We start from the raw sequence: 23879 nt of genomic DNA, 5'->3' as shown, positions 1-23879 counted from the left end.
TGTGTGAGATGGGTGTGTAACACAATTGTGTGACATTAGTGTGTAACACACGCGTGTGACACGAGTGTGTGAGATGAGTGTGTGACACAAGAGTCTGACGTGAGTGTGTGAGATGAGTGTGTGACACGGGGGTGTGACACGGGTGTGACACAAGTGTGAGACGAGTGTGTGACACAAGTGTCTGGCGTGAGTGTGTGACACAAGTGTGTGAGATGAGTGTGTAACACAAGTGTGTGACATTAGTGTGTAACACACGTGTGTGACACGAGTGTGTGACACAAGTGTCTGACGTGAGTGTGTGACACAAGTGTGTGAGACGAGTGTGTAACACAAGAGTCTGACACGAGTGTGTGACTCGTGGGTGTGACACAAGGGAGTGACACACGTGTGTGAGATGGGTGTGTGAATGAGGGTGTGACACGGGTGTGACACAAGTGTGAGACGAGTGTGTGACACAAGTGTCTGACACAAGTGTGTGAGATGAGTGTGTAACATAAGTGTGTGACATGAGTGTGTAACACAAGCGTGTGACACGAGTGTGTGACACAAGTGTGTAACATGAGTGTGTAACACAAGTGTGTGACACAGGAGTCTGACGCGAGTGTGTGACACAGGAGTCTGACGCGAGTGTGTGAGATGAATGTGTGACACGGGGTGTGACACAAGTGTGACACGAGTGTGTAACACGAGTGTGTGACATGAGTATGTGACACAAGTGTGTGAGATGAGTGTGTGACACAAGGGTGTGACATATGGGTGTGTGACACGGGTGTGACACAGGGGTCTGATATGAGTGTGTGACACGGGTTTGACACGAGTGTGTGACACAAGTGTGTGAGACAAAGTGTAACACAAGTGTGGGACACGATTGTGAGAGATGATTGTGTGACACAAGTGTGTAACATAGTGTGTCCCCATAACACCCCTATGTCGTGCTTTGCACGAGGGCCGTGCAAAGGAGCCCATCAGCAGGGCACGGCTTTGCGGCCTTGGCCTTGCACACGCGTGTGCACTCACCTCTCCCCGGCGGCTGCAGCTCAGCGGCACCGCGGCCGGGCCCCACATCGCCGCCCTCGTGCCCTATGGGGAGCGGGCTGTCACACGAGCGTGCAAGGAGAGCACGTGGTCTTCGTGTCCCCTCCCCTCCAACAGACCCTTGCACGCACACTCGTGCATGGGGGTGTGCTTGCACGCTGCTGGGTGGGTGTGCAAGGGGGTTCTCCGTGCAAGGGGGCTTTGCACGCTACCCATCTTGTTTGTGAGAGGAGAGGTGCTTGCACAAGGCACTTTTGCACGAGGGTGTGGTCACATTTGCACACTCACCCTCAGCTCAGTGCAAGGGATGCACTCCCTTTGTTCACTGTGCAAGGGGACACGTTTGCACGCCCCCCTCACAAGTGGCTCCATTTGCACACCTCGGTGTGCTTGCACACTCATCCTCGGTGTGCTTGCACACTCATCCTCTTGCAACGAGCCGCTCTTTGTTTGCACGCCCTCCATTGCAAGCCCCCCTAAGCGCCTCTTTGCACACTCACCCTTTGCACACCCACCTGTGCAAGCTTCCCATGCACAAGGGAACATTTGCACGCCCCTTGCACACTTCCCCGTGCAAGGAGCCCCCCCCGACCCATCCCCATTGTGGCCCCCCCCAACCCAATGGATGCAAGGGGGGAATGTGGGGGTGGATGAAGACCGTGCACGAGGATTTGCACGCGCATGGGGATGGGGATGGGGGGGGGTCGTACCTTGGCTGCTTAACGTCAGGTGAGCAGGACCTTGGGGTGGGGGGGGGGGGGGGAGGGGAAAAGGGAGGGGGGGCAGAGAAAAAGGTGAAAATAAAGGTGAAAAAGGATGGAAAAAAGAATAGTGCGAGGGAATAGTGCGAGAGAATAGTGCAAGAAATAGGGATTTTGGGGGGGGGGAGGAAGGAAAAGGGGGAGGGGGGGGGCAAAAAGCGAAAGGAGAGAGAGAGAAGAGAGAGAGTCACATCGGCGCGGGGCCCCCGTGCCCCCAAAGCCACAACTATAGTGCAACAGTGTGTGACTGACATCCGTGATGCCGGGGCATGGGGGGGAGGGGGGGGGGGATTAAAGGGGGGGGTTGGGGGGGTTGGGGGGGGTTGGTTGTGCACGAGGAGGGCACGAGGATGGAGATTGGGGGGCCTTTTCTTACACTCTTGTGCACATTTGGGTGTGTTTTTGCACGAGGAGGGCACGAGGATGGGGGGGGCTTTACTTGCTCTCTTGTGCAAAACTGGGGGGGGGGTGTTTGGGTCTTGCACGAGGAGGGCACGAGATTGGGAGGCCTTTCCTTACACTCTCGTGCACATTTAGGTGGTGTTTGCACGAGGATGGGGTGCACGGGGGGCTTTTCTTGCTCTCTTGTGCAAAATATGGGGGTGTTTGGGTTTTGCACGAGGAGGGCACGAGGATGGTGTGGGGGGATGTTTGTGCAAGGGAAGGGCACGAGGATGGAACTTAGGGTGGTTGGGGGTTGTTTGTGCACGAGGAGGGCACGAGGATGGAGATTTGGGGCCTTTTCTTACACTCCTGTGCTTGTTATGGGGGTGTCTTTGCACGAGGAGGGCACGAGGATGGTGTGGGGGGATGTTTGTGCAAGGGAAGGGCACGAGGATGGGACTTTAGGTGGTTGGGGGGTTGTTTGTGCACGAGGAGGGCACGAGGATGGAGATTTGGGGCCTTTTCTTACACTCTTGTGCTCATTATGGGGGTGTCTTTGCACGAGGAGGGCACGAGGATGGGGTGGGGGGTGTTTGTGCAAGAGAAGGGCACGAGGATGGGACTTTTGGTGGTTGGGGGGTTGTTTGTGCACGAGGAGGGCACGAGGATGGTGTGTAGGGATGTTTGTGCAAGGGAAGGGCACGAGGATTGGACTTTAGGTGGTTGGGGGGTTGTTTGTGCACGAGGAGGGCATGAGGATGGAGATTTGGGGGCCTTTTCTTACACTCTTGTGCACATTTGGGGGGATGATTTTGCACGAGGAGGGCACAAGGATTGTGTAGGGGATGTTTGTGCAAGGGAAGGGCACGAGGATGGGACTTTTGGTGGTTGGGGGGTTATTTGTGCACGAGGAGGGCACAAGGATGGAGATTTGGGGCCTTTCTTACACTCTTGTGCACATTATGGGGGTGTCTTAGCACAAGGATGGTGTGGGGGGATGTTTGTGCAAGAGAAGGGCACGAGGATGGGACTTTGGGTGGTTGGGGGGTTGTTTGTGCACGAGGAGGGCACGAGGATGGGGTGTAGGGGGGGCTTTTCTTGCTCTCTTGTGCAAAATTTGGGGGTGTTTGGGTTTTGCACGAGGAGGGCACGAGGATGGAGATTTGGGGCCTTTTCTTACACTCTTATGCTCATTATGGGGGTGTTTTTGCACGAGGATTGTGTGGGGGATGTTTGTGCAAGAGAAGGGCACGAGGATGGGACTTTGGGTGGTTGGGGGGGTTGTTTGTGCACGAGGAGGGCACGAGGATGGGGTGTAGGGGGGGCTTTTCTTCACTCTAGTGCTCGTTATGGGGGTGTCTTTGCACGAGGAGGGCATGAGGATGGTGTGGGGGGATGTTTGTGCAAGAGAAGGGCACGAGGATGGGACTTTAGGTGGTTGGGGGGTTGTTTGTGCACGAGGAGGGCACGAGGATGGAGATTTGGGGCCTTTTCTTACACTCTTGTGCTCGTTATGGGGTGTCTTTGCACGAGGAGGGCACGAGGATTGTGTGGGGGGATGTTTGTGCAAGAGAAGGGCACGAGGATGGGACTTTAGGTGGTTGGGGGGTTGTTTGTGCACGAGGAGGGCACGAGGATGGAGATTTGGGGCCTTTTCTTACACTCTTGTGCTCGTTATGGGGTGTCTTTGCACGAGGAGGGCAAGAGGATGGTGTGGGGGGATGTTTGTGCAAGAGAAGGGCACAAGGATGGGACTTTAGGTGGTTGGGGGTTGTTTGTGCACGAGGAGGGCACGGGGATGGAGATTTGGGGGCATCTTCTTACACTCTTGTGCACATTATGGGGGTGTTTTTGCACGAGGAGGCCACGAGGATGGTGTGGGGGGATGTTTGTGCAAGGGAAGGGCACGAGGATGGGACTTTTGGTGGTTGGGGGGTTGTTTGTGCACGAGGAGGGCACGAGGATGGGGTGTAGGGGGGGCTTTTCTTGCTCTCTTGTGCAAAATATGGGGGTGTGTGTTTGGGTTTTGCACGAGGAGGGCACGAGGATGGAGATTGGGAGGCCCTTTTCTTACACTCTTGTGCTTGTTATGGGGGTGTCTTTGCACGAGGAGGGCACTAGGATGGTGTGGGGGGATGTTTGTGCAAGAGAAGGGCACGAGGATGGGACTTTGGGTGGTTGGGGGGTTGTTTGTGCACGAGGAGGGCACGAGGATGGGGTGTAGTGGGGGCTTTCCTTCCTCTCTTGTGCAAAATATGGGGGTGTGTGTTTGGGTTTTGCACGAGGAGGGCACGAGGATGGAGATTTGGGGCCTTTTCTTACACTCTTGTGCACATTTGGGGGGTGTTTTTGCACGAGGAGGGCACGATGATGGAGATTTGGGGCCTTTTCTTACACTCTTGTGCTCATTATGGGGGTGTCTTTGCACGAGGATGGTGTGGGGGATGTTTGTGCAAGGGAAGGGCACGAGGATGGGACTTTGGGTGGTTGGGGGTTGTTGGTGCATGAGGAGGGCACGAGGGTGGAGATTCGGGGCCTTTTCTTACACTCTTGTGCACATTTTGGGGGGGGTGATTTTGCACGAGGAGGGCACGAGGATGGTGTGGGGGATGTTTGTGCAAGAGAAAGGCACGAGGATGGGACTTTAGATGGTTGGGGGGTTGTTTGTGCACGAGGAGGGCACGAGGATGGAGATTGGAGGCCTTTTCTTACACTCTTGTGCACATTTGAGGGGTGTTTTTGCACGAGGAGGGCACGAGGATGGTGTGGGGGGATGTTTGTGCAAGAGAAGGGCACGAGTATGAGACTTTAGGTGGTTGGGGGGTTGTTTGTGCACGAGGAGGGCACGAGGATGGAGATTTGGGGGCCTTTACTTACACTCTTGTGCTCATTATGGGGGTGTTTTTGCACGAGGAGGGCACGAGGATGGTGTGGGGGGATGTTTGTGCAAGAGAAGGGCACGAGGATGGGACTTTAGGTGGTTGGGGGTTGTTTGTGCACGAGGAGGGCACGAGGATGGAGATTGGGGGCCTTCTCTTACACTCTTGTGCACATTTGGGTGGTGTTTTTGCACGAGGAGGGACCGAGGATGGTGTGGGGGATGTTTGTGCAAGAGAAAGGCACGAGGATGGGACTTTTGGTGGTTGGGGGCTTGTTTGTGCACGAGGAGGGCACGAGGATGGGGTGTAGGGGGGGCTTTTCTTACACTCTTGTGCTCGTTATGGGGGTGTTTTTGCACGAGGAGGGCACGAGGATGGTGTGGGGGATGTTTGTGCAAGAGAAGGGCACGAGGATGGGACTTTGGGTGGTTGGGGGGTTGTTTGTGCACGAGGAGGGCACGAGGATGGGGTGTAGGGGGGGCTTTACTTGCTCTCTTGTGCAAAATATGGGGGTGTGTGTTTGGGTTTTGCACGAGGAGGGCACAAGTATGGAGATTTGGGGCCTTTTCTTACACTCTTATGCTCATTATGGGGGTGTCTTTGCACGAGGAGGGCGCGAGGATGGTGTGGGGGATGCTTGTGCAAGAGAAGGGCACGAGGATGGGACTTTAGGTGGTTGGGGGGTTGTTTGTGCACGAGGAGGGCACGAGGATGGAGATTTGGGGCCTTTTCTTACACTCTTGTGCACATTTGAGGGGTGTTTTTGCACGTGGAGGGCACGAGGATGGTGTGGGGGGATGTTTGTGCAAGAGAAGGGCACGAGGATGGGACTTTGGGTGGTTGGGGGGTTGTTGGTGCACGAGGAGGGCACGAGGATGGAGATTTGGGGCCTTTTCTTACACTCTTGTGCACATTTGGGTGGTGATTTTGCACGAGGATGGCACGAGGATGGTGAGTGTGGGGGGATGTTTGTGCAAGAGAAGGGCACGAGGATGGGACTTTAGGTGGTTGGGGGGTTGTTTGTGCACGAGGAGGGCACGAGGATGGGGGGGAGGGGGGCTTTTCTTGCTCTCTTGTGCAAAATATGGGGGTGTTTGGGTTTTGCACGAGGAGGGCACGAGGATGGAGATTTGGGGGCCTTTTCTTACACTCTTATGCTCATTATGGGGGTGTCTTAGCACGAGGATGGTGTGGGGGGATGTTTGTGCAAGAGAAGGGCACGAGGATGGGACTTTTGGTGGTTGGTGGGTTGTTTGTGCACGAGGAGGGCACGAGGATGGGGTGTAGGGGGGGCTTTTCTTGCTCTCTTGTGCAAAATATGGGGGTGTTTGGGTTTTGCACGAGGAGGGCACGAGGATGGAGATTTGGGGCCTTTTCTTACACTCTTATGCTCATTATGGGGGTGTCTTTGCACGAGGAGGGCACGAGGATGGTGTGGGGGGATGTTTGTGCAAGGGAAGGGCACGAGGATGGGACTTTAGGTGGTTGGGGGGTTGTTTGTGCACGAGGAGGGCACGAGGATGGAGATTTGGGGCCTTTTCTTACACTCTTGTGCACATTTGGGTGGTGTTTTTGCACAAGGAGGGCACGAGGATGGTGTGAAGGGGAGGGTGTTTGTGCAAGAGAAAGGCAGGAGGACGGGACTTTAGGTGGTTGGGGGGTTGTTGGTGCACGAGGAGGGCACGAGGATGGGGTGTAGGGGGGCATTTTCTTACACTCTTGTGCACATTTGGGTGGTGTTTTTGCACGAGGAGGGCACGAGGACGGTGTGGGGGGACGGGATTAGGTTGATTGTGCAAGAGAAAGGCACGAGGATGGGACTTTTGGTGGTTGGAGGGTTGTTTGTGCACGAGGAGGGCACGAGGATGGAGATTGGGGGCCACTTTCTTACACTCTTGTGCACATTATGGGGGTGTCTTAGCACGAGGATGGTGTGGGGGATGTTTGTGCAAGAGAAGGGCACGAGGATGGGACTTTTGGTGGTTGGGGGGTTGTTTTTGCACGAGGAGGGCACGAGGATGGGGTGTAGGGGGGCTTTTCTTGCTCTCTTGTGCAAAATATGGGGGTGTTTGGGTATTGCACGAGGAGGACACGAGGATGGAGATTTGGGGCCTTTTCTTACACTCTTGTGCACATTTGAGGGGTGTTTGTGCACGAGGAGGGCACGAGGATGGTGTGGGGGGATGTTTGTGCAAGAGAAGGGCACGAGGATGGGACTTTGGGTGGTTGGGGGGTTGTTTGTGCACGAGGAGGGCACGAGGATGGGGTGTATGGGGGGCTTTTCTTGCTCTCTCGTGCAAAATATGGGGGTGGTGTTTGGGTTTTGCACGAGGAGGGCACGAGGATGGAGATTGGGGGCATTTTCTTACACTCTTGTGCACATTATGGGGGTGTTTTTGCACGAGGAGGGCACGAGGATGGTGTGGAGGGATGCTTGTGCAAGGGAAGGGCACGAGGATGGGACTTTGGGTGGTTGGGGGTTGTTTGTGCACGAGGAGGGCACGAGGATGGAGATTTGGGGCCTTTTCTTACACTCTTGTGCACATTTGGGTGTGTATTTGCACGAGGAGGGCACGAGGATGGTGTGTGGGGGGATGATTGTGCAAGAGAAGGGCACGAGGATGGGACTTTAGGTGGTTGGGGGTTGTTTGTGCACGAGGAGGGCACGAGGATGGAGATTTGGGGCCTTTTCTTACACTCTTGTGCTCATTATGGGGGTGTTTTTGCACGAGGAGGGCACGAGGATGGTGTGGGGGGATGTTTGTGCAAGGGAAGGGCACGAGGATGGGACTTTTGGTGGTTGGGGGGTTGTTTGTGCACGAGGAGGGCACGAGGATGGGGAGTAGGGGGGGTTTCTTGCTCTCTTGTGCAAAATATGGGGGTGTTTGGGTTTTGCACGAGGAGGGCACGAGGATGGAGATTTGGGGCCTTTTCTTACACTCCTGTGCACATTTGGGTGGTGTTTTTGCACGAGGAGGGCACGAGGATGGGGTGGGGGATGTTTGTGCAAGAGAAGGGCACGAGGATGGGACTTTAGGTGGTTGTGGGGTTGTTTGTGCACGAGGAGGGCATGAGGATGGAGATTTGGGGGCCCTTTTCTTACACTCTTGTGCACATTTGAGGGGTGTCTTTGCACGAGGAGGGCACGAGGATGGGGTGTGGGGGATGTTTGTGCAAGGGAAGGGCACGAGGATGGGACTTTGGGTGGTTGGGGGATGTTGGTGCACGAGGAGGGCACGAGGATGGAGATTTGGGGCCTTTTCTTACACTCTTGTGCTCATTATGGGGGTGTTTTTGCACAAAGGGGGCACAAGGATGGTGCATGGGGGGGTTTCATTGTGCACAAGCGTGAGGTTGGGGTGCATTATGGGGCTTTTCTTGCACTCCTTGTGCAAATATATGGGGGGGAGGGGGGAGTTTTGCACAAGCAGTGCCATAGGACTCGATTTGGAGGGGAGGGCACGAGGGGGGCACAAGGATGGGAGTGGGGAGGCTTTATCCTCGTGCAAAAGTAGGGGGTTGGGGGGGTTGCACGCACAGGGCACAACGATTGTGAGTGGGGGGGGTGAGATTTTCTTGCACACTTGTGCAAAACTGGGGGTTGTATTGTTGCTTGTGCACGAGGAGGGCACCATGATGATGTGGGGGGGGGATGAGGGGGGTGTTAGTGCACAAAGGGGGCAAAAGGATGGTACATGGGGGGGTTCATTGTGCACAAGTGTGAGGTTGGGGTGCAGGGGGGGCTTTTCTTGCACTCCTCGTGCAAAAGTGCATGTGGGGTGTGTGTGTTGCACAAGGATGGGGACAAGGGGGGGTGGGTACAGGGGGGGCCCTTTTCTGCCCTGATGTGGGGTGTAGTGGGGGGTTGTCTTTGCACGAGGAGGGCACGAGGATTGGAAATGGGGAGGGGGGCTCTTTAAGGCCTATTGCCCCATGATGATGTGTGTGTGTGGGGGGGTGGGGGGGTCTTTCCTTGCACTCCTCGTGTAAACGTGTGGGGTGTGTGTGGTTGCTAGTGCACTAGGAGGGCACAAGGATCATGTGTGCAAGGGGAGGTTGTTTGTGCACAGGGAGGGCACGAGGATGGGTGTGTGGGGGGGGGTCTTTCCTTGCACTCCTCGTGCAAATGTGTGGGGTTGTTTTTGCACTAGGGGGGCACAAGGATCGGGTGTGCAAGGGGCGGTGTTGTGCACGAGGATGGGTGTGGGGGGGTCTTTCCTTGCACTCCTCGTGCAAATGTGTGGGGGTTGTTTTGCACTAGGAGGGCACAATGATTGGGTGTGCAAGGGTGGTTGTGCACGAGGAGGGCACGAGGATGGGGGTGGGGGTCTTTCCTTGCACTTCTCGTGCAAGCATGTGAGGTCTATGGGGCTGTTTTTGCACAGGGAGGGCACAAGGATCGAGTGTGCAAGGGGGGCTGGTTGTTGCACAAGGAGGGCACAAGGATCGGGTGTGCAAGCGGGGTGTGTGTTTGTGCATGAGTACGGGGTTGGGAGGTCTTTCCTTGCACTACTCGTGCAAATGTGTGGGGTGTGTGGTTGTTGCACACACCCCCATGTCCTTGCACACCAGGAGGGCACACGGATTGAGTGTGCAAGGGGGGTTGTTTGTGCACAAAGAGGGCACGAGGATGGGTGTGTGTGTGTGTCGTTCCTTGCACTCCTCGTGCAAATGCTAGTGAAGGGGTGGGAGCAGGGGAAGGGGGCAGGGTGTGCATTGCACGCCCCGCTGCTTGCACGCTGCTTGTGCAAAGCATCGGCTCCTTGTACGGTCCTGCCCGCCTGTCCCATCACACTCGTGCAAGGTTGCACACCGCTCGTGCAAAGCCCCATCCTTGAGCTTTGCACGCTCCTTGCACACTCGAGCACCGAGTTCCCTCACCCCTTGCACACCTACAAGGGGTTTTGCACACTCTTGTGCATCGCACCACCCTCGTGTTAGCCCCCCCCTCTTTGCACACCCACTGTGTGCTGTTCATCCTTGCACACTTATCTCAGTGCACACCCACCTGCCTTGCACACTTGTCGTGCAAGGCCCCCCCCCCCCATACACACACATGCCTGCTTCCCTCCCATTGGCCGGCATTTGCACGAGCACCCAACCCCCTTGCACGCCCTTTGCACACTCACCTTCCACCACGGGATCCTCTTCTGGGGCAGCGTGCAAAGGGGGGAAGGAAAAGGGAAAGGCCACGTCAGTGCCCCATAGAGCCCCATAGCGACCCATAGAGCCCAATAGAGACCCCATAACACCTCATAGAGACCCCATAGTACCCCAGAGTGCCCCATAGAGCCCCATAGTGCCCCATAGAGCCCCATAGAGACTCCATAAAGCCCATAGAACCCCATAGTGACCCCATAGAGCCCCATAGTGCCCCATAGAGACCCATAGAGACCCTATAAAGCCCATAGAACCCCATAGTGCCCCATAGTGCCCCATAGAGCCCCATAGTGCCCTATAGTGCCCCATAGTACCCCATAGAGCCCCATAGTGCCCTATAGTGCCCCATAGAGCCCCATAGAGCCCCATAGTGCCTCATAGTGCCCCATAGTGCCCTATAGTGCCCCATAGTGCCCTATAGTGCCCCATAGAACCCCATAGTGCCCCATAGTGACCCATAGAGCCCCATAACACCTCATAGTGCCCCATAGTGCCCCATAGAGCCCCATAGAGACCCCATAAAGCCCATAGATCCCCATAGAACCCCATAGTGCCCCATAGTGACCCCATAGAGCCCCATAGTGCCCCATAGAGCCCCATAGTGCCCCATAGTGCCTCATAGTGCCCCATAGTGCCCTATAGTGCCCCATAGATCCCCACAGTGCCCCATAGTACCCCATAGAGCCCCATAGTGCCCTATAGTGCCCCATAGAGCCCCATAGTGCCCCATAGTGCCCATAGAGCCCCATAGCAACACCATAGAGACCCCATAAAGCCCATAGAACTCCATAGTGACCCCATAGCACCCCATAGAGCCCTATAGAGCCCCATAGTGCCCTATAGTGCCCCATAGAGCCCCATAGAGCCCCATAGAGCCCAATAGTGCCCCATAGTGCCCCATAGAGCCCCATAAAGCCCATAGAACCCCATAGTTACCCCATAGAACCCCATAGTGCCCCATAGAGCCCCATAGTGCCCTATAGTGCCCCATAGAGCCCCATAGAGCCCAATAGTGCCCCATAGAGCCCCATAGTGCCCCATAGAGCCCCATAGAGCCCCATAGTGCCCCATAGAGACCCCATAGAGACCCCACAGAGCCCCATAGATCCCCATAGAACCCCATAGTGCCCCATAGTGACCCCATAGAGCCCCATAGTGCCCCATAGTGACCCCATAGAGCCCCATAGAGCCCCATAGTGACCCCATAGAGCCCCATAGTGCCCCATAGAGCCCCATAGAGCCCATAGATCCCCATAGAACCCCATAGTGCCCCATAGAACCCCATAGAGCCCCATAGTGCCCTGTAGACCCCATAGAGCCCCATAGAGCCCTGTAGAGCCCCACAGAACCCCATAGCTCCCCATAGAGACCCCATAGAGCCCCATAGAGCCCCATAGAGCCCATAGATCCCCATAGAACCCCATAGTGCCCCATAGTGCCCTATAGTGCCCCATAGTGACCCCATAGTGCCTCATAGAGCCCTATAGTGCCCTATAGTGCCCCATAGTGCCCTATAGAGCCCCATAGTGCCCTGTAGACCCCATAGAGCCCCATAGAGCCCCATAGTGACCCCATAGAGCCCCATAGTGACCCATAGAGCCCCATAGAGCCCCATAGTGCCCCATAGAGCCCCATAGTGACCCCATAGTGACCCATAGAGCCCTATAGTGCCCTATAGTGCCCCATAGTGCCCCATAGTGCCCTATAGAGCCCCATAGTGCCCCATAGAGCCCCATAGAGCCCCATAGTGCCCCATAGAGCCCCATAGAGCCCGATAACACCCCATAGTGCCCCATAGAGCCCCACAGTGCCCCATAGAGACCCATAGTGACCCCATAGAGCCCTATAGAGCCCCATAGTGCCCCATAGTACCCCATAGAGCCCAATAGAGCCCCATAGTGTCCCATAGTGCCCCATAGAGCCCCATAGAGCCCCATAGAAACCCATAGAGCCCCATCTCTCCATCCTCGTCCCCTGAAGGACACAAGGGGACATTGCCCCCCTCCCTTAGTTGCCATGGCAACAAGCAGCCCATCCGTCTCCATGGCAACCGTCGTCATGGGGCCGGGTCGCCATGGCAACGGGGAAGGGAGGGATGCTGTCGCCATGGCAACGGTTGTCACGGCGACGAGGCGACGGGGAGGATGGGGAGGGGATGGATGGATGCAGCCTGAGGGCGTGTAAAGGAGAGTGCAAGGACATGGGGGTGTGCAAGGACATGGGGGTGTGCAAGGACATGGGGGGGGTGTGCAAGGACATGGGGGGGCTGCGAGTGTGCAAGGACATGGGGGTGTGCAAGGGGATGGGGGTGTGCAAGGACATGGGGGGGTGTGCAAGGAAAAGGGGGTGTGCAAGGGGATTGGGGGGGCTGTGAGTGTGCAAGGGGATGGGGGTGTGTATAAGGACATGGGTGTGCAAGGGGATGGGGGTGTGCAAGGACATGGGGGGGTGTGCAAGGGGGTGGGGGTGTGTATAAGGACATGGGTGTGCAAGGACATGGGGACGTGCAAGGGGATGGGTGTGTGTGCAAGGGGATGGGTGTGCAAGGGGATGGGTGTGCAAGGGGATGAGGATGTGCAAGAGCACAGGGATGTACAAGGACAAGGGGGGTGTGCAAGGACATGGGGGTGTGTGCAAGGGGATGTGTGTGCAAGGGGATGGGGGATGTGTAAGGACACAGGGGTGTGTGCAAGGGGATGGGTGTGCAAGGACATGGGAGGGTGTGTGCAAGGACATGGGGGGAGTGCAAGGGGAAGGGTGTGCAAGGGGATGGGGGTGTGCAAGGGGATGGGGATGTGTGCAAGGACATGGGTGTGCAAGGACATGGGTGGTGTGCAAGGACATGGGGGGGTGTGCAAGGACACGGGGGTGTGTGCAAGGACATGGGGGGTGTGCAAGGACATGGGGGGGTGTGCAAGGACATGGGGGTGTGCAAGGACATGGGGGGGGGGTGCAAGGGGATGGGGGTGTGCAAGGACACAAGGGGGGCTGTGCAAGGACATGGGCGGGTGTGCAAGGGGACGGGGGTGTGCAAGGGGATGGGGGTGTGCAAGGGGATTGGGGTGTGCTAGGGCATGGGGACGTGCAAGGGGATGGGGGTGTGCAAGGACACAAGGGGGGGTGTGCAAGGACACAGGAATGTGCAAGGGGATGGGGGTGTGTGCAAGGGGATGGGTGTGCAAGGGAATGGGGGTGTGTAAGGACATGGGTTTGCAAGGGGATGGGGGGTGTGCAAGGGGATGGGGGTGTGCAAGGGGATGGGGGTGTGCAAGGACATGGGGGTGTGCAAGGACATGGGGACGTGAAAGGACATGGGGGGGGTGTGCAAGGGGGGTGTGCAAGGACAAGGACATGGGGGTGTGTGCAAGGGGATGGGGGTGTGTGTGCAAGGACACAAGGGGGTGTGCAAGGGGATGGGGGGGAGTGTGCAAGGGGATGGGTGTGCAAGGGGATGGGGGTGTGCAAGGGGGGTGTGCAAGGACATGGGGGGGCTGTGAGTGTGCAAGGACAATGGGGGTGTGCAAGGGGACATGCAAGGACATGGGGGGGTGTGCAAGGGCAATGGGGGTGTGCAAGGACACAAGGGGGTGTGCAAGGGGATGGGGGGGAGTGTGCAAGGGGATGGGTGTGCAAGGGGATGGGGGTGTGCAATGACATGGGGTGTGTAAGGACATGGGGGGTGTGCAAAGGGATGGGTGTGCAAGGGGACTGGGGTGTGCAAGGGGACATGCAAGGACATGGGGGTGTGTGCAAGGACATGGGGGGTGTGCAAGGGGATGGAGGTTGTGCAAGGACATGGGGGGTGTGCAAGGGGATGGGGGAGTGTTCAAGGGGATGGGGTGTGTAAGGACACAAGGGGGGGTGTGCAAGGGGAAGGGGGGTGTGTAAGGACACGGGTTTGCAAGGACATGGGGGGTGTGCAAGGGGATGGGGGTGTGCAAGGGGATGGGGGTGTGCAAGGACACAAGGGGGTGTGCAAGGGGATAGGGGGGGCTGTGAGTATGCAAGGGGATGGGGGTGTGCAAGGACATGGGGGTGTGCAAGGACATGGGGGGGTGCAAGGGGATGGGTGTGCAAGGATCAGGGGGGTGCAAGGACATGGGGGGCTGTGAGTGTGCAAGGACACATGGGTGTGTGAAAGGGGATGAGGATGTGCAAGGACATAGGGGGTGTGCAAGGACATGGGGGGGCTGTGAGTGTGCAAGGACATGGGGAGTGTGCAAGGGGATGGGGGTGTGTATAAGGACATGGGGGGTGTGCAAGGACATGGGGGGGTGTGCAAGGGCACAGGGACGTGCAAGGACAAGGAAGGTGTGCAAGGACATGAGGGGGGTGTGCAAGGGGATGGGGTGTGTGCAAGGGGATGGGGGTGTGCAAGGACATGGGGGGGCTGTGAGTGTGCAAGGGCAATGGGGGTGTGGAAGGGGATTGGGGTGTGCAAGGGGACATGCAAGGACATGGGGGGTGTGCAAGGACACGAGAGGGGTGTGCAAGGGGATGGGGGTTGTGCAAGGACATGGGGGGTGTGCAAGGGGATGGGGGGGAGTGTGCAAGGGGATGGGGGTGTGTGCAAGGGGATGGGTTGTGTAAGGACACGGGGGGTGTGCAAGGACATGGGGGGGGGTGTGCAAGGGCACAGGGATGTGCAAGGACATGGGTGTGCAAGGGGACAACCCAAAGACCCCCCACCCAAAGACCCCCCCCTCCCCCTCCCCCAACCCAAAGACCCCCCACCCAAAGACCTCCAACTCAAAGACCCCCAACCCGAAGACCCCCCAACCCAAAGACCCCCCACCCAAAGACCTCCAACTCAAAGACCCCCAACCCCAAGACCCCCCAACCCAAAGACCCCCAACCCAAAGACCCCCCCCACCTCCCCATACCCCAACCCAAAGACCCCCAACCCAAAGACCTCCAACCCAAAGACCCCCCCACCTCCCCCTACCCCAACCCAAAGACCCCCAACTCAAAGACCCCCAACCCAAAGACCCCCAACCCAAAGAGCCCCCCACCTCCCCCTACCCCAACCCAATGACCCCCAACCCAATGACCCCCAACCCAAAGACCCCCAACTCAAAGACCCCCCCCACCTCCCCCTACCCCAACCCAAAGACCCCCAACTCAAAGACCCCCAACCCAAAGACCCCCAACCCAAAGAGCCCCCCACCTCCCCCTACCCCAACCCAAACACCCCCCACCCAAAGACCCCCCAACCCAAAGACCCCCAACCCAAAGACCCCCCCCACCTCCCCATACCCCAACCCAAAGACCCCCAACCCAAAGACCTCCAACCCAAAGACCCCCCCACCTCCCCCTACCCCAACCCAAAGACCCCCAACTCAAAGACCCCCAACCCAAAGACCCCCAACCCAAAGAGCCCCCCACCTCCCCCTACCCCAACCCAAACACCCCCCACCCAAAGACCCCCCAACCCAAAGACCCCCAACCCAAAGACCCCCAACTCAAAGACCCCCACCCCCAAAGACCCCCCACCCAAAGACCCCCAACCCAAAGACCCCCCCCACCTTCTCCTACCCCAACATCCCCAACCCAAAGACCCCCCACCCAAAGACCCCCAACCCAAAACCCCCCAACCCAAAGACCCCCAACCCAAAGATCCCCCCCACCTCCCCTTACCCCAACCCAAAGACCCCCAACTCAAAGACCCCCCAACCCAAAGACCCCCAACTCAAAGACCCCCAACCCAAAGACCCCCCACCCAAAGACCCCCAACCCAAAGACCCCCAACTCAAAGACCCCCAACTCAAAGACCCCCCAACCCAAAGACCCCCCACCCAAAGAGCCCCCCATCCCCCACCTCTAACCCCCCCTCCAACACCCCCAACCCCAACACCCCCAACTCAAAGACCCCCAACCCAAAGACCCCCCCCCACCTCCCCCTACCCCAACCCAATGACCCCCAACCCAAAGACCCCCTCCCCTCACCTCCCCCTACCCCAACCCAAAGACCCCCAACCCAAAGACCCCCAACTCAAAGACCCCCAACCCAAAGACCCCCTCCCCTCACCTCCCCCTACCCCAACCCAATGACCCCCCCACCCAAAGACCCCCCACCCAAAGACCCCCAACTCAAAGACCCCCCACCCAAAGACCCCCCCCACCTCCCCCTACCTCAACCCAATGACCCCCCACCCAAAGACCCCCCAACCCAAAGACCCCCCCCCAACCTCCCCCTACCCCAACCCAAAGACCCCCCACCCAAAGACCCCCAACCCAACCCACCCTAACCCCCATCCCCCCCCATCCCCCACGTCTAACCCCCCTCCAACACCCCCAACCCCAACACCCCCAACCCAAAGACCCCCAACCCAAAGACCCCCAACTCAAAGACCCCCAACCCAAAGACCCCCAACCCAAAGACCCCCCAACTCAAAGACCCCCACCCACCCAAAGACCCCCAACCCAAAGACCCCCCACCCCATCACCCCACAACCACCAGACCCACAACAACCCAAACACCCCCTACCCCAACACCCCCCACCCAAAGACCCCCACCCAAAGACCCCCCGATCCCCCACCTCCCCCCCCCAACACCCCCTCCCCAACACCCCCAACCCAAAGACCCCCCACCCCAACACCCCACAACCACCAGACCCACAACAACCCAACCCCCCCCACCTCCCCTTACCCCAACCCAATGACCCCCAACCCAAAGACCCCCCCCACCTCCCCATACCCCAACCCAAAGACCCCCCACCCAAAGACCCCCAACCCAAAGACCCCTCACCCAAAGACCCCCCCAACCCACCCCAACCCCCATCACCCCCATCCCCCACCTCTAACCCCGCCCCCAATACCCCCAACCCCAACACCCCCTACCCAAAGACCCCCAACCCAAAGACCCCCCACCCAAAGACCCCCAACCCAAAGACCCCCCACCCCAACACCCCACAACCATCAGACCCACAACAACCCAACCCCCCCACCTCCCCCTACCCCAAAGACCCCCCACCCCAACACACCCTACAACCACCAGACCCACAACAATCCAACCCCCCCCACCTCCCCTTACCCCAACCCAAAGACCCCCCACCCAAAGACCCCCCCCACCTCCCCCTACCCCAACCCAAAGACCCCCCAACCCAAAGACCCCCACCCCCCCAAAGCCCCCCCCCCATATCTCACCTTCCCCACAGAAGGGCCCCCTATGTCCGGTGCCGTGACAGTCGCATCGTGGTTCCCCCTTCCTCAGCTCACAGCGCCCCCCATTGGCGCAGGGTGGGTAGAGCTCACACCTCCTCCTCTCTTCTTCCTCTTCCTCTTCCTCCTCTTCCTCCTTCCTCTTCTCCCCCCGGACCCCTTGAGCCCCAACCAAGATGGCGGCTTCATCCCCGACCCTCACGTCATCCACCCAACCTCGAAACGGAGCCTCGTATTTCACCGTGCTCAGAGTCAAGGCCGACAATCGGACGTCGGGTGGGATCCCCCCTAAGAACAAATCGCTCCCCACTTCCATCTCCCCCTTCTTGGATCTCACGTTCCCCCTTTGACTTTCCCCGTCCACCTCCATGGTGGCTTCGCGGCCCATTCGATTCAAGGCCACTCGATGCCAACGGCCGTCGTTGATCATAGAGTTGGACAAGATGGCGGCCGGTTCGGCGCATGCGATGGTGAAACGGAGCCTGAGTTTCCCTTCGGTTACAAGGAGCTCCAAGAAATCACAATTACCCCCGTCGTCCATATAAAGTAATAGGGAACGGCTGACGTTGGTCTTGAGGTTGAAGCTCAACCTGCCGCTGTTGGAGGCCCATGGGTTGTATCGGACCCATTGACCTGGGAGGCCTTGGAACTCGATGGTTGAACCCATTGTAACCAAAGGGAGGAGGAAAGAGATGAGGGTGAGGATGGGGAGGGATGGAAGGGGATGGCGGGGGGTCGGGGGGTGGGAATGGGGGAGAGGGGCCAGAGAGTTGGGGTTGGCCATAGAGTTGTATTGGGATTTAGGGCCTAGAGTGGCCATTGGGTCGTGGTTGGTCATAGAGTTGAGGGGGGACTTTGGGCCTAGAGTGGCCATTGGGTTTTGGTTGGCCATAGAGTTGAGGGGGGACTTCGGGCCTAGAGAGGCCATTGGGTCGTGGTTGGTCATAGAGTTGAGGGGGGACTTCGGGCCTAGAGTGGCTGGGTCAGGGTTGACCATAGAGTCTGGGTGGGCAATGGGGCCTAGAGTGGCCATTGGGTTGTGGTTGGCCATAGAGTTGTATTGGGACTTCGGGCCTAGAGAGGCCATGGGGCTGTGCTTGACCATAGAGTCTTGGTGGGCATTGGGGCCTAGAGTGGCCATTGGGTTGGGGTTGGCCATAGAGTTGAGGGGGGACTTCGGGCCTAGAGTGGCCATTGGGTTGTGGTTGGTCATAGAGTTGTATTGGGACTTCGGGCCTAGAGTGGCCATTGGGTTGGGGTTGGCCATAGAGTTGAGGGGGGACTTCGGGCCTAGAGTGGCCATGGGGCTACAGTTGGTCATAGAGTTGCATTGGGACTTCGGGCCTAGAGCGGCCATAGAGCTGTGCTTGACCATAGAGTCTGGGTGGGCAACGGGGCCTAGAGTGGCCATTGAGTTGGGGTTGGCCATAGAGTTGCATTGAGACTTTGGGCCTAGAGTGGCCATTGGGTTGGGGTTGGTCATAGAGTTGTATTGGGATTTAGGGCCTAGAGTGGCCATTGGGTTGGGGTTGGCCATAGAGTTGTATTGGGATTTAGGGCCTAGAGCGGCCATTGGGTTGGGGTTGGCCATAGAGTTGCATTGGGACTTCGGGCCTAGAGAGGCCATGGGGCTGTGCTTGACTATAGAGTCTTGGTGGGCATTGGGGCCTAGAGTGGCCATTGGGTTGCGGTTGGCCATAGAGTTGAGGGGGGACTTTGGGCCTAGAGAGGCCACTGGGTCGTGGTTGGCCATAGAGTTGCATTGGGACTTCAGGCCTAGAGTGACCATGGGGCTGTGCTTGACCATGGAGTCTTGGTGGGCAATGGGGCCTAGAGTGGCCATTGGGTTGGGGTTGGCCATAGAGTTGAGGGGGGACTTCAGGCCTAGAGAGGCCATGGGGCTACAGCTGACCATAGAGTCACAGCAGGCACTGGGGCCTAGAGTGGCCATTGGGTTGTGGTTGGCCATAGAGTTGCATTGGGACTTTGGGTCTAGAGTGGCCACTGGGTCATAGTTGACCATAGAGTCTTGGTGGGCATTGGGGCCTAGAGTGGCCATAGAGCTGTGCTTGACCATAGAGTCTTGATGGCTCTTCAGACCTCCAGTATCCATGGGGCTGCCATTGACCATAGAGTTCTGGAGGACCTTGAGGCCTAGAGCATCCATTGGGTCACGATTAACCATAGAGTCACAGTGGGCCTTTGGGACTAGAGGGGCCACGGGGCTGAGTTTGACCATAGAGTTCTGGAGGACTTTGAGGCCTAGAGCATCCATTGGGTCACGATTGACCATAGAGTCACAGCTGACCATAGAGTCACAGTGGGTCGTGGGGCCTAGAGTGGCCACGGGGCTGAGTTTGACCATAGAGTTCTGGAGGACTTTGAGGCCTAGAGCGTCCATCGAGTCATGGTTGACCATAGAGTTCTGGTGGGCATTGAGGCCTAGAGTGGCCATGGGGCTGAGTTTGACCATAGAGTTCTGGAGGACTTTGAGGCCTAGAGCGTCCATAGGGTCATGGTTGACCATAGAGTTGTGGTGGGCCTGGTCCATTGGGTCACAGTTAACCATAGAGTTGTGGTCGGCCTTGAGGCCTAGAGTGGCCACGTGGCAGCAGCTGACCATAGAGTCCTGGGGGCGCTCTATATCCCCATGGTCCTCCAGGTCTATGGGGGGGGAGCGTTGGGAGGTCATAGAGTGGCAGTCAGGTAGAGAGGACCCCTGGTTGACCATAGAGACTTGGAGGACCATAGAGACTTGGAGGACCATAGAGACTTGGAGGACTGAGGGGTGTTGGAGGCCCACGGAGCCTTGGAGGACTGCGGACCTCTGGTTGACCATAGAGTCTCGGTTGCCATTGGGGGCTTGAAGAACCATAGAGTCTTGGGGGACCTTGGGCTGTTCTTGGAGGACTTCCTGTTGTTGGAGGACTTCCGGGTGTTGTTGGAGGACCTTGGGATGTCCTTGGAGGACTTCCTGTTGTTGGAGGACCTCCAGCCCTTGGAGAACTTCCGTCTGTTGTTGGAGGACTTCCTGTTGTTGGAGGACCTCGGGCTGTTCTTGGAGGACCTCCAGCCCTTGGAGGACCTCTGGGTGTTGTTGGAGGACTTCCTGGTGCTGGAGGACTTCCGCCTGTTGTTGGAGGACCTCAGGCTGTTCTTGGAGGACTTCCGGGTGTTGGAGGACCTCCAGCTCTTTTAGGACCTCCAGCCCTTGGAGGACTTCTGACTGTTGTTGGAGGACCTCCGGGTGTCCTTGGAGGACTTCCTTTTCTTGGAGGACCTCCAGCCCTTGGAGGACTTCCGACTGTTGTTGGAGGACTTCTGGGTGTCCTTGGAGGACCTCCAGCCCTTGGAGGACTTCCGGGTGTTGTTGGAGGACTTCCGCCTGTTCTTGGAGGACTTCCTTTTCTTGGAGGACCTCCAGCCCTTGGAGGACTTCCGCCTGTTGTTGGAGGACCTCAGGCAGCTGTTGGAGGACTTCCTGTTGTTGGAGGACCTCGGCCTGTTCTTGGAGGACCTCCAGCCCTTGGAGGACTTCTGGGTGTTGGAGGACTTTCGCCTGTTGTTGGAGGACCTTGGGCTCTCCTTGGAGGACTTCCTGTTCTTGGAGGACCTTGGGCTGTTCTTGGAGGACTTCCTGTTCTTGGAGGACCTTGGGCTGTACTTGGAGGACTTCCTGTTCTTGGAGGACTTCCGACTGTTGTTGGAGGACCTCCAGGTGTTCTTGGAGGACTTCCGGGTGTTGTTGGAGGACTTCCGCCTGTTCTTGGAGGACCTCCAGCCCTTGGAGGACTTCCGACTGTTGTTGGAGGACTTCTGGGTGTCCTTGGAGGACCTCCAGCCCTTGGAGGACTTCCGGGTGTTGTTGGAGGACTTCCACCTGTTCTTGGAGGACTTCCTTTTCTTGGAGGACCTCCAGCCCTTGGAGGACTTCCGCCTGTTGTTGGAGGACCTCAGGCAGCTGTTGGAGGACTTCCTGTTGTTGGAGGACCTCGGCCTGTTCTTGGAGGACCTCCAGCCCTTGAAGGACTTCTGGGTGTTGGAGGACTTCCGCCTCTTGTTGGAGGACCTTGGGCTCTCCTTGGAGGACCTTGGGCTGTTCTTGGAGGACCTTGGGCTGTTCTTGGAGGACTTCCGACTGTTCTTGGAGGACCTTGGACTGTTCTTGGAGGACTTCCTGTTCTTGGAGGACCTTGGGCTGTTCTTGGAGGACTTCCTGTTCTTGGAGGACTTCCGACTGTTCTTGGAGGACCTTGGGCTGTTCTTGGAGGACTTCCGACTGTTGTTGGAGGACCTCCGGGTGTCCTTGGAGGACCTCCAGCCCTTGGAGGACCTCCGGGTGTTCTTGGAGGACCTCCAGCCCTTGGAGGACCTCCGGGTGTTCTTGGAGGACCTCCGGGTGTTCTTGGAGGACTTCCGACTGTTGTTGGAGGACCTCCGGGTGTCCTTGGAGGACCTCCAGCCCTTGGAGGACCTCCGGGTGTTCTTGGAGGACCTCCGGGTGTTCTTGGAGGACCTCCGGGTGTTGCTGGAGGACTTCCTGTTGTTGGAGGACTTCCGCCTGTTGTTGGTCCTCCATCCCTTGCCGTGGGTCCCGCTGCCCCCCCCCCCATTGGGGCTGTTGGCGGTTGTGGGTCCGGCTGTGGGGTCAAACCATCTCCTATAGGGCGAGCAGGGAGACACCCCCCCCCCCAACCCCGATACCTCGTTAGCGCGATGCTAATTATGCTAATGAACCCCTAATGAGCCCCTTGATTGGATACAGGGGGGTTGGGGGGGGTTTGCTATGGTAACCGGAGGGGGAGGGGGGGAGGAATATGCAAATATGTAATTATGCAAATGAGCCCCCGGGGTTATTTATAGTCGAGCCCCTCGTTAGCGGAGCTGCATAATGAACAAATCAGTGCAAGTGCTGCACCTGCAATGGGGGGGACATAAGGGGGGATATAGGGGGGGATATGGGGCTTATAGGGGGGATATGGGGGGATATGGGGGGGATATGGGGGGATATAGGGGGATATGGGGCTTATAAGGGGATATGGGGCATTATAGGGTGGATATGGGGGGATATAGGGGGATATGGGGGGATATGGGGGGATATAGGGGGATATGAGGGGATATGGGGGGGACATGGGGGGGATATGGGGGGGTATAGAGGGACATGGGGGGATATGGGGGGGATATGGGGGATATGGGGGATATGGGGGGATATGGGGGGATATGGGGGGATATAGGGGGATATGGGGGGATATGGGGGGTATAGGGGGATATGGGGGGTATAGGGGGATATGGGGTTATATGGGGCTTATAGGGGGGATATGGGGCTTATAGGGAGGATATGGGGCATTATAGGGTGGATATGGGGGCTTATGGGAGGACATGGGGGGATATAGGGGGATATGGGGGGGATATGGGGGGATATGGGGGGATATGGGGGATATGGGGGAATATGGGGGGATATGGGGGGGGATATGGGGGGATATGGGGTGATATGGGGGGATATGGAGGATATGGGGGTTATAAGGGGATATGGGAGGATATGGGGGGATATAGGGGGATATGGGGGGATATAGGGGGGATATGGGGGAATATGGGGGATATAGGGGGATATTGGAGGTTATGGGGGGATATAGGGGGGATATGGGGGGATATGGGGGGGGATATGGGGGGATATGGGGGGGATATGGGGAGATATAGGGGGATATGGGGGGGATATGGGGGGATATGGGGTGATATAGGGGGAATATGGGGGGATATGGGGGGGATATGGGGGGATATAGGGGGATATGGGGCTTATAAGGGGATATGGGGCATTATAGGGTGGATATGGGGGGATATAGGGGGATATGGGGGATATGGGGGGATATGGGGTGGATATGGGGGGATATGGGGATATAGGGGGATATGGGTGGATATGGGGGAATATGGGGGGATATGGGGGATATGGGGTTATATGGGGCTTATAGGGGGATATGGGGCATTATAGGGTGGATATGGGGGCTTATGGGGAGATATGGGGGGGATATGGGGGGATATGGGGCTTATAAGGGGATATGGGGCATTATAGGGTGGATATGGGGGGTTATGGGGGGATACGGAGGGATATGGGGGAATATGGGGTGATATAGGGGGATATTGGAGGTTATGGGGGGGATATGGGGAGGATATGGGGGGATATAGGGGGGATATGGGGGAATATGGGGGGATATGGGGGGATATGGGGGGATATAGAGGGACATGGGGGGATATGGGGGGATATAGGGGGATATGGGGGGGATATGGGGAGATATGGGGGGATATGGGGGGATATGGGGGATATAGGGGGATATGGGGGGATATGGGGGAATATGGGAGGATATGGGGGGATATGGGGGGGATATAGGGGGATATGGGAGGGATATGGGGGGATATGGGGTTATATGGGGAGATATGGGGGATATGGGGGGATATGGGGGGGATTTGGGGGGATATGGGGGGATAGGGGGGATATGGGGGATAC

At 57.7% G+C, this 23879-nt stretch overlaps 1 protein-coding gene across 41 annotated transcripts in view; it reads right to left on the bottom strand.

Annotated features, from left to right (window-relative positions):
- LOC146751172 (uncharacterized) overlaps positions 1-22062 on the bottom strand; it is a 44509-nt gene extending 22447 nt beyond the window's left edge. For 3 of the 41 annotated variants that reach the window (XM_085535362.1, XM_085535365.1, XM_085535372.1), the window contains exons 1-4: positions 17366-22061; positions 10189-10209; positions 1746-1775; positions 1018-1080 (exon numbers count right to left, since the gene is read on the bottom strand). In XM_085535362.1, the coding sequence (XP_085391488.1) occupies positions 1018-1080; positions 1746-1775; positions 10189-10209; positions 17366-21959 (4708 nt within the window). In that variant the 5' untranslated portion in view covers positions 21960-22061. Of the gene's footprint in view, positions 1-1017; positions 1081-1745; positions 1776-10188; positions 10210-17365 lie in introns of all 41 variants that reach the window. The other 38 variants (XM_085535389.1, XM_085535391.1, XM_085535394.1 and 35 more) reach the window with 38 other exon arrangements.
- Positions 22063-23879: the final 1817 nt, after the last annotated feature.

The sequence above is a fragment of the Coturnix japonica genome, unplaced genomic scaffold, assembly GCF_054131305.1.
Source record: "Coturnix japonica strain WE unplaced genomic scaffold, WE-NBRP24 Scf120, whole genome shotgun sequence".
NCBI lineage: Eukaryota > Metazoa > Chordata > Aves > Galliformes > Phasianidae > Coturnix > Coturnix japonica.
The sequence above is the reverse complement of the archived record's forward strand: the minus strand, read 5'-3'. Positions and strand labels throughout refer to the sequence as shown.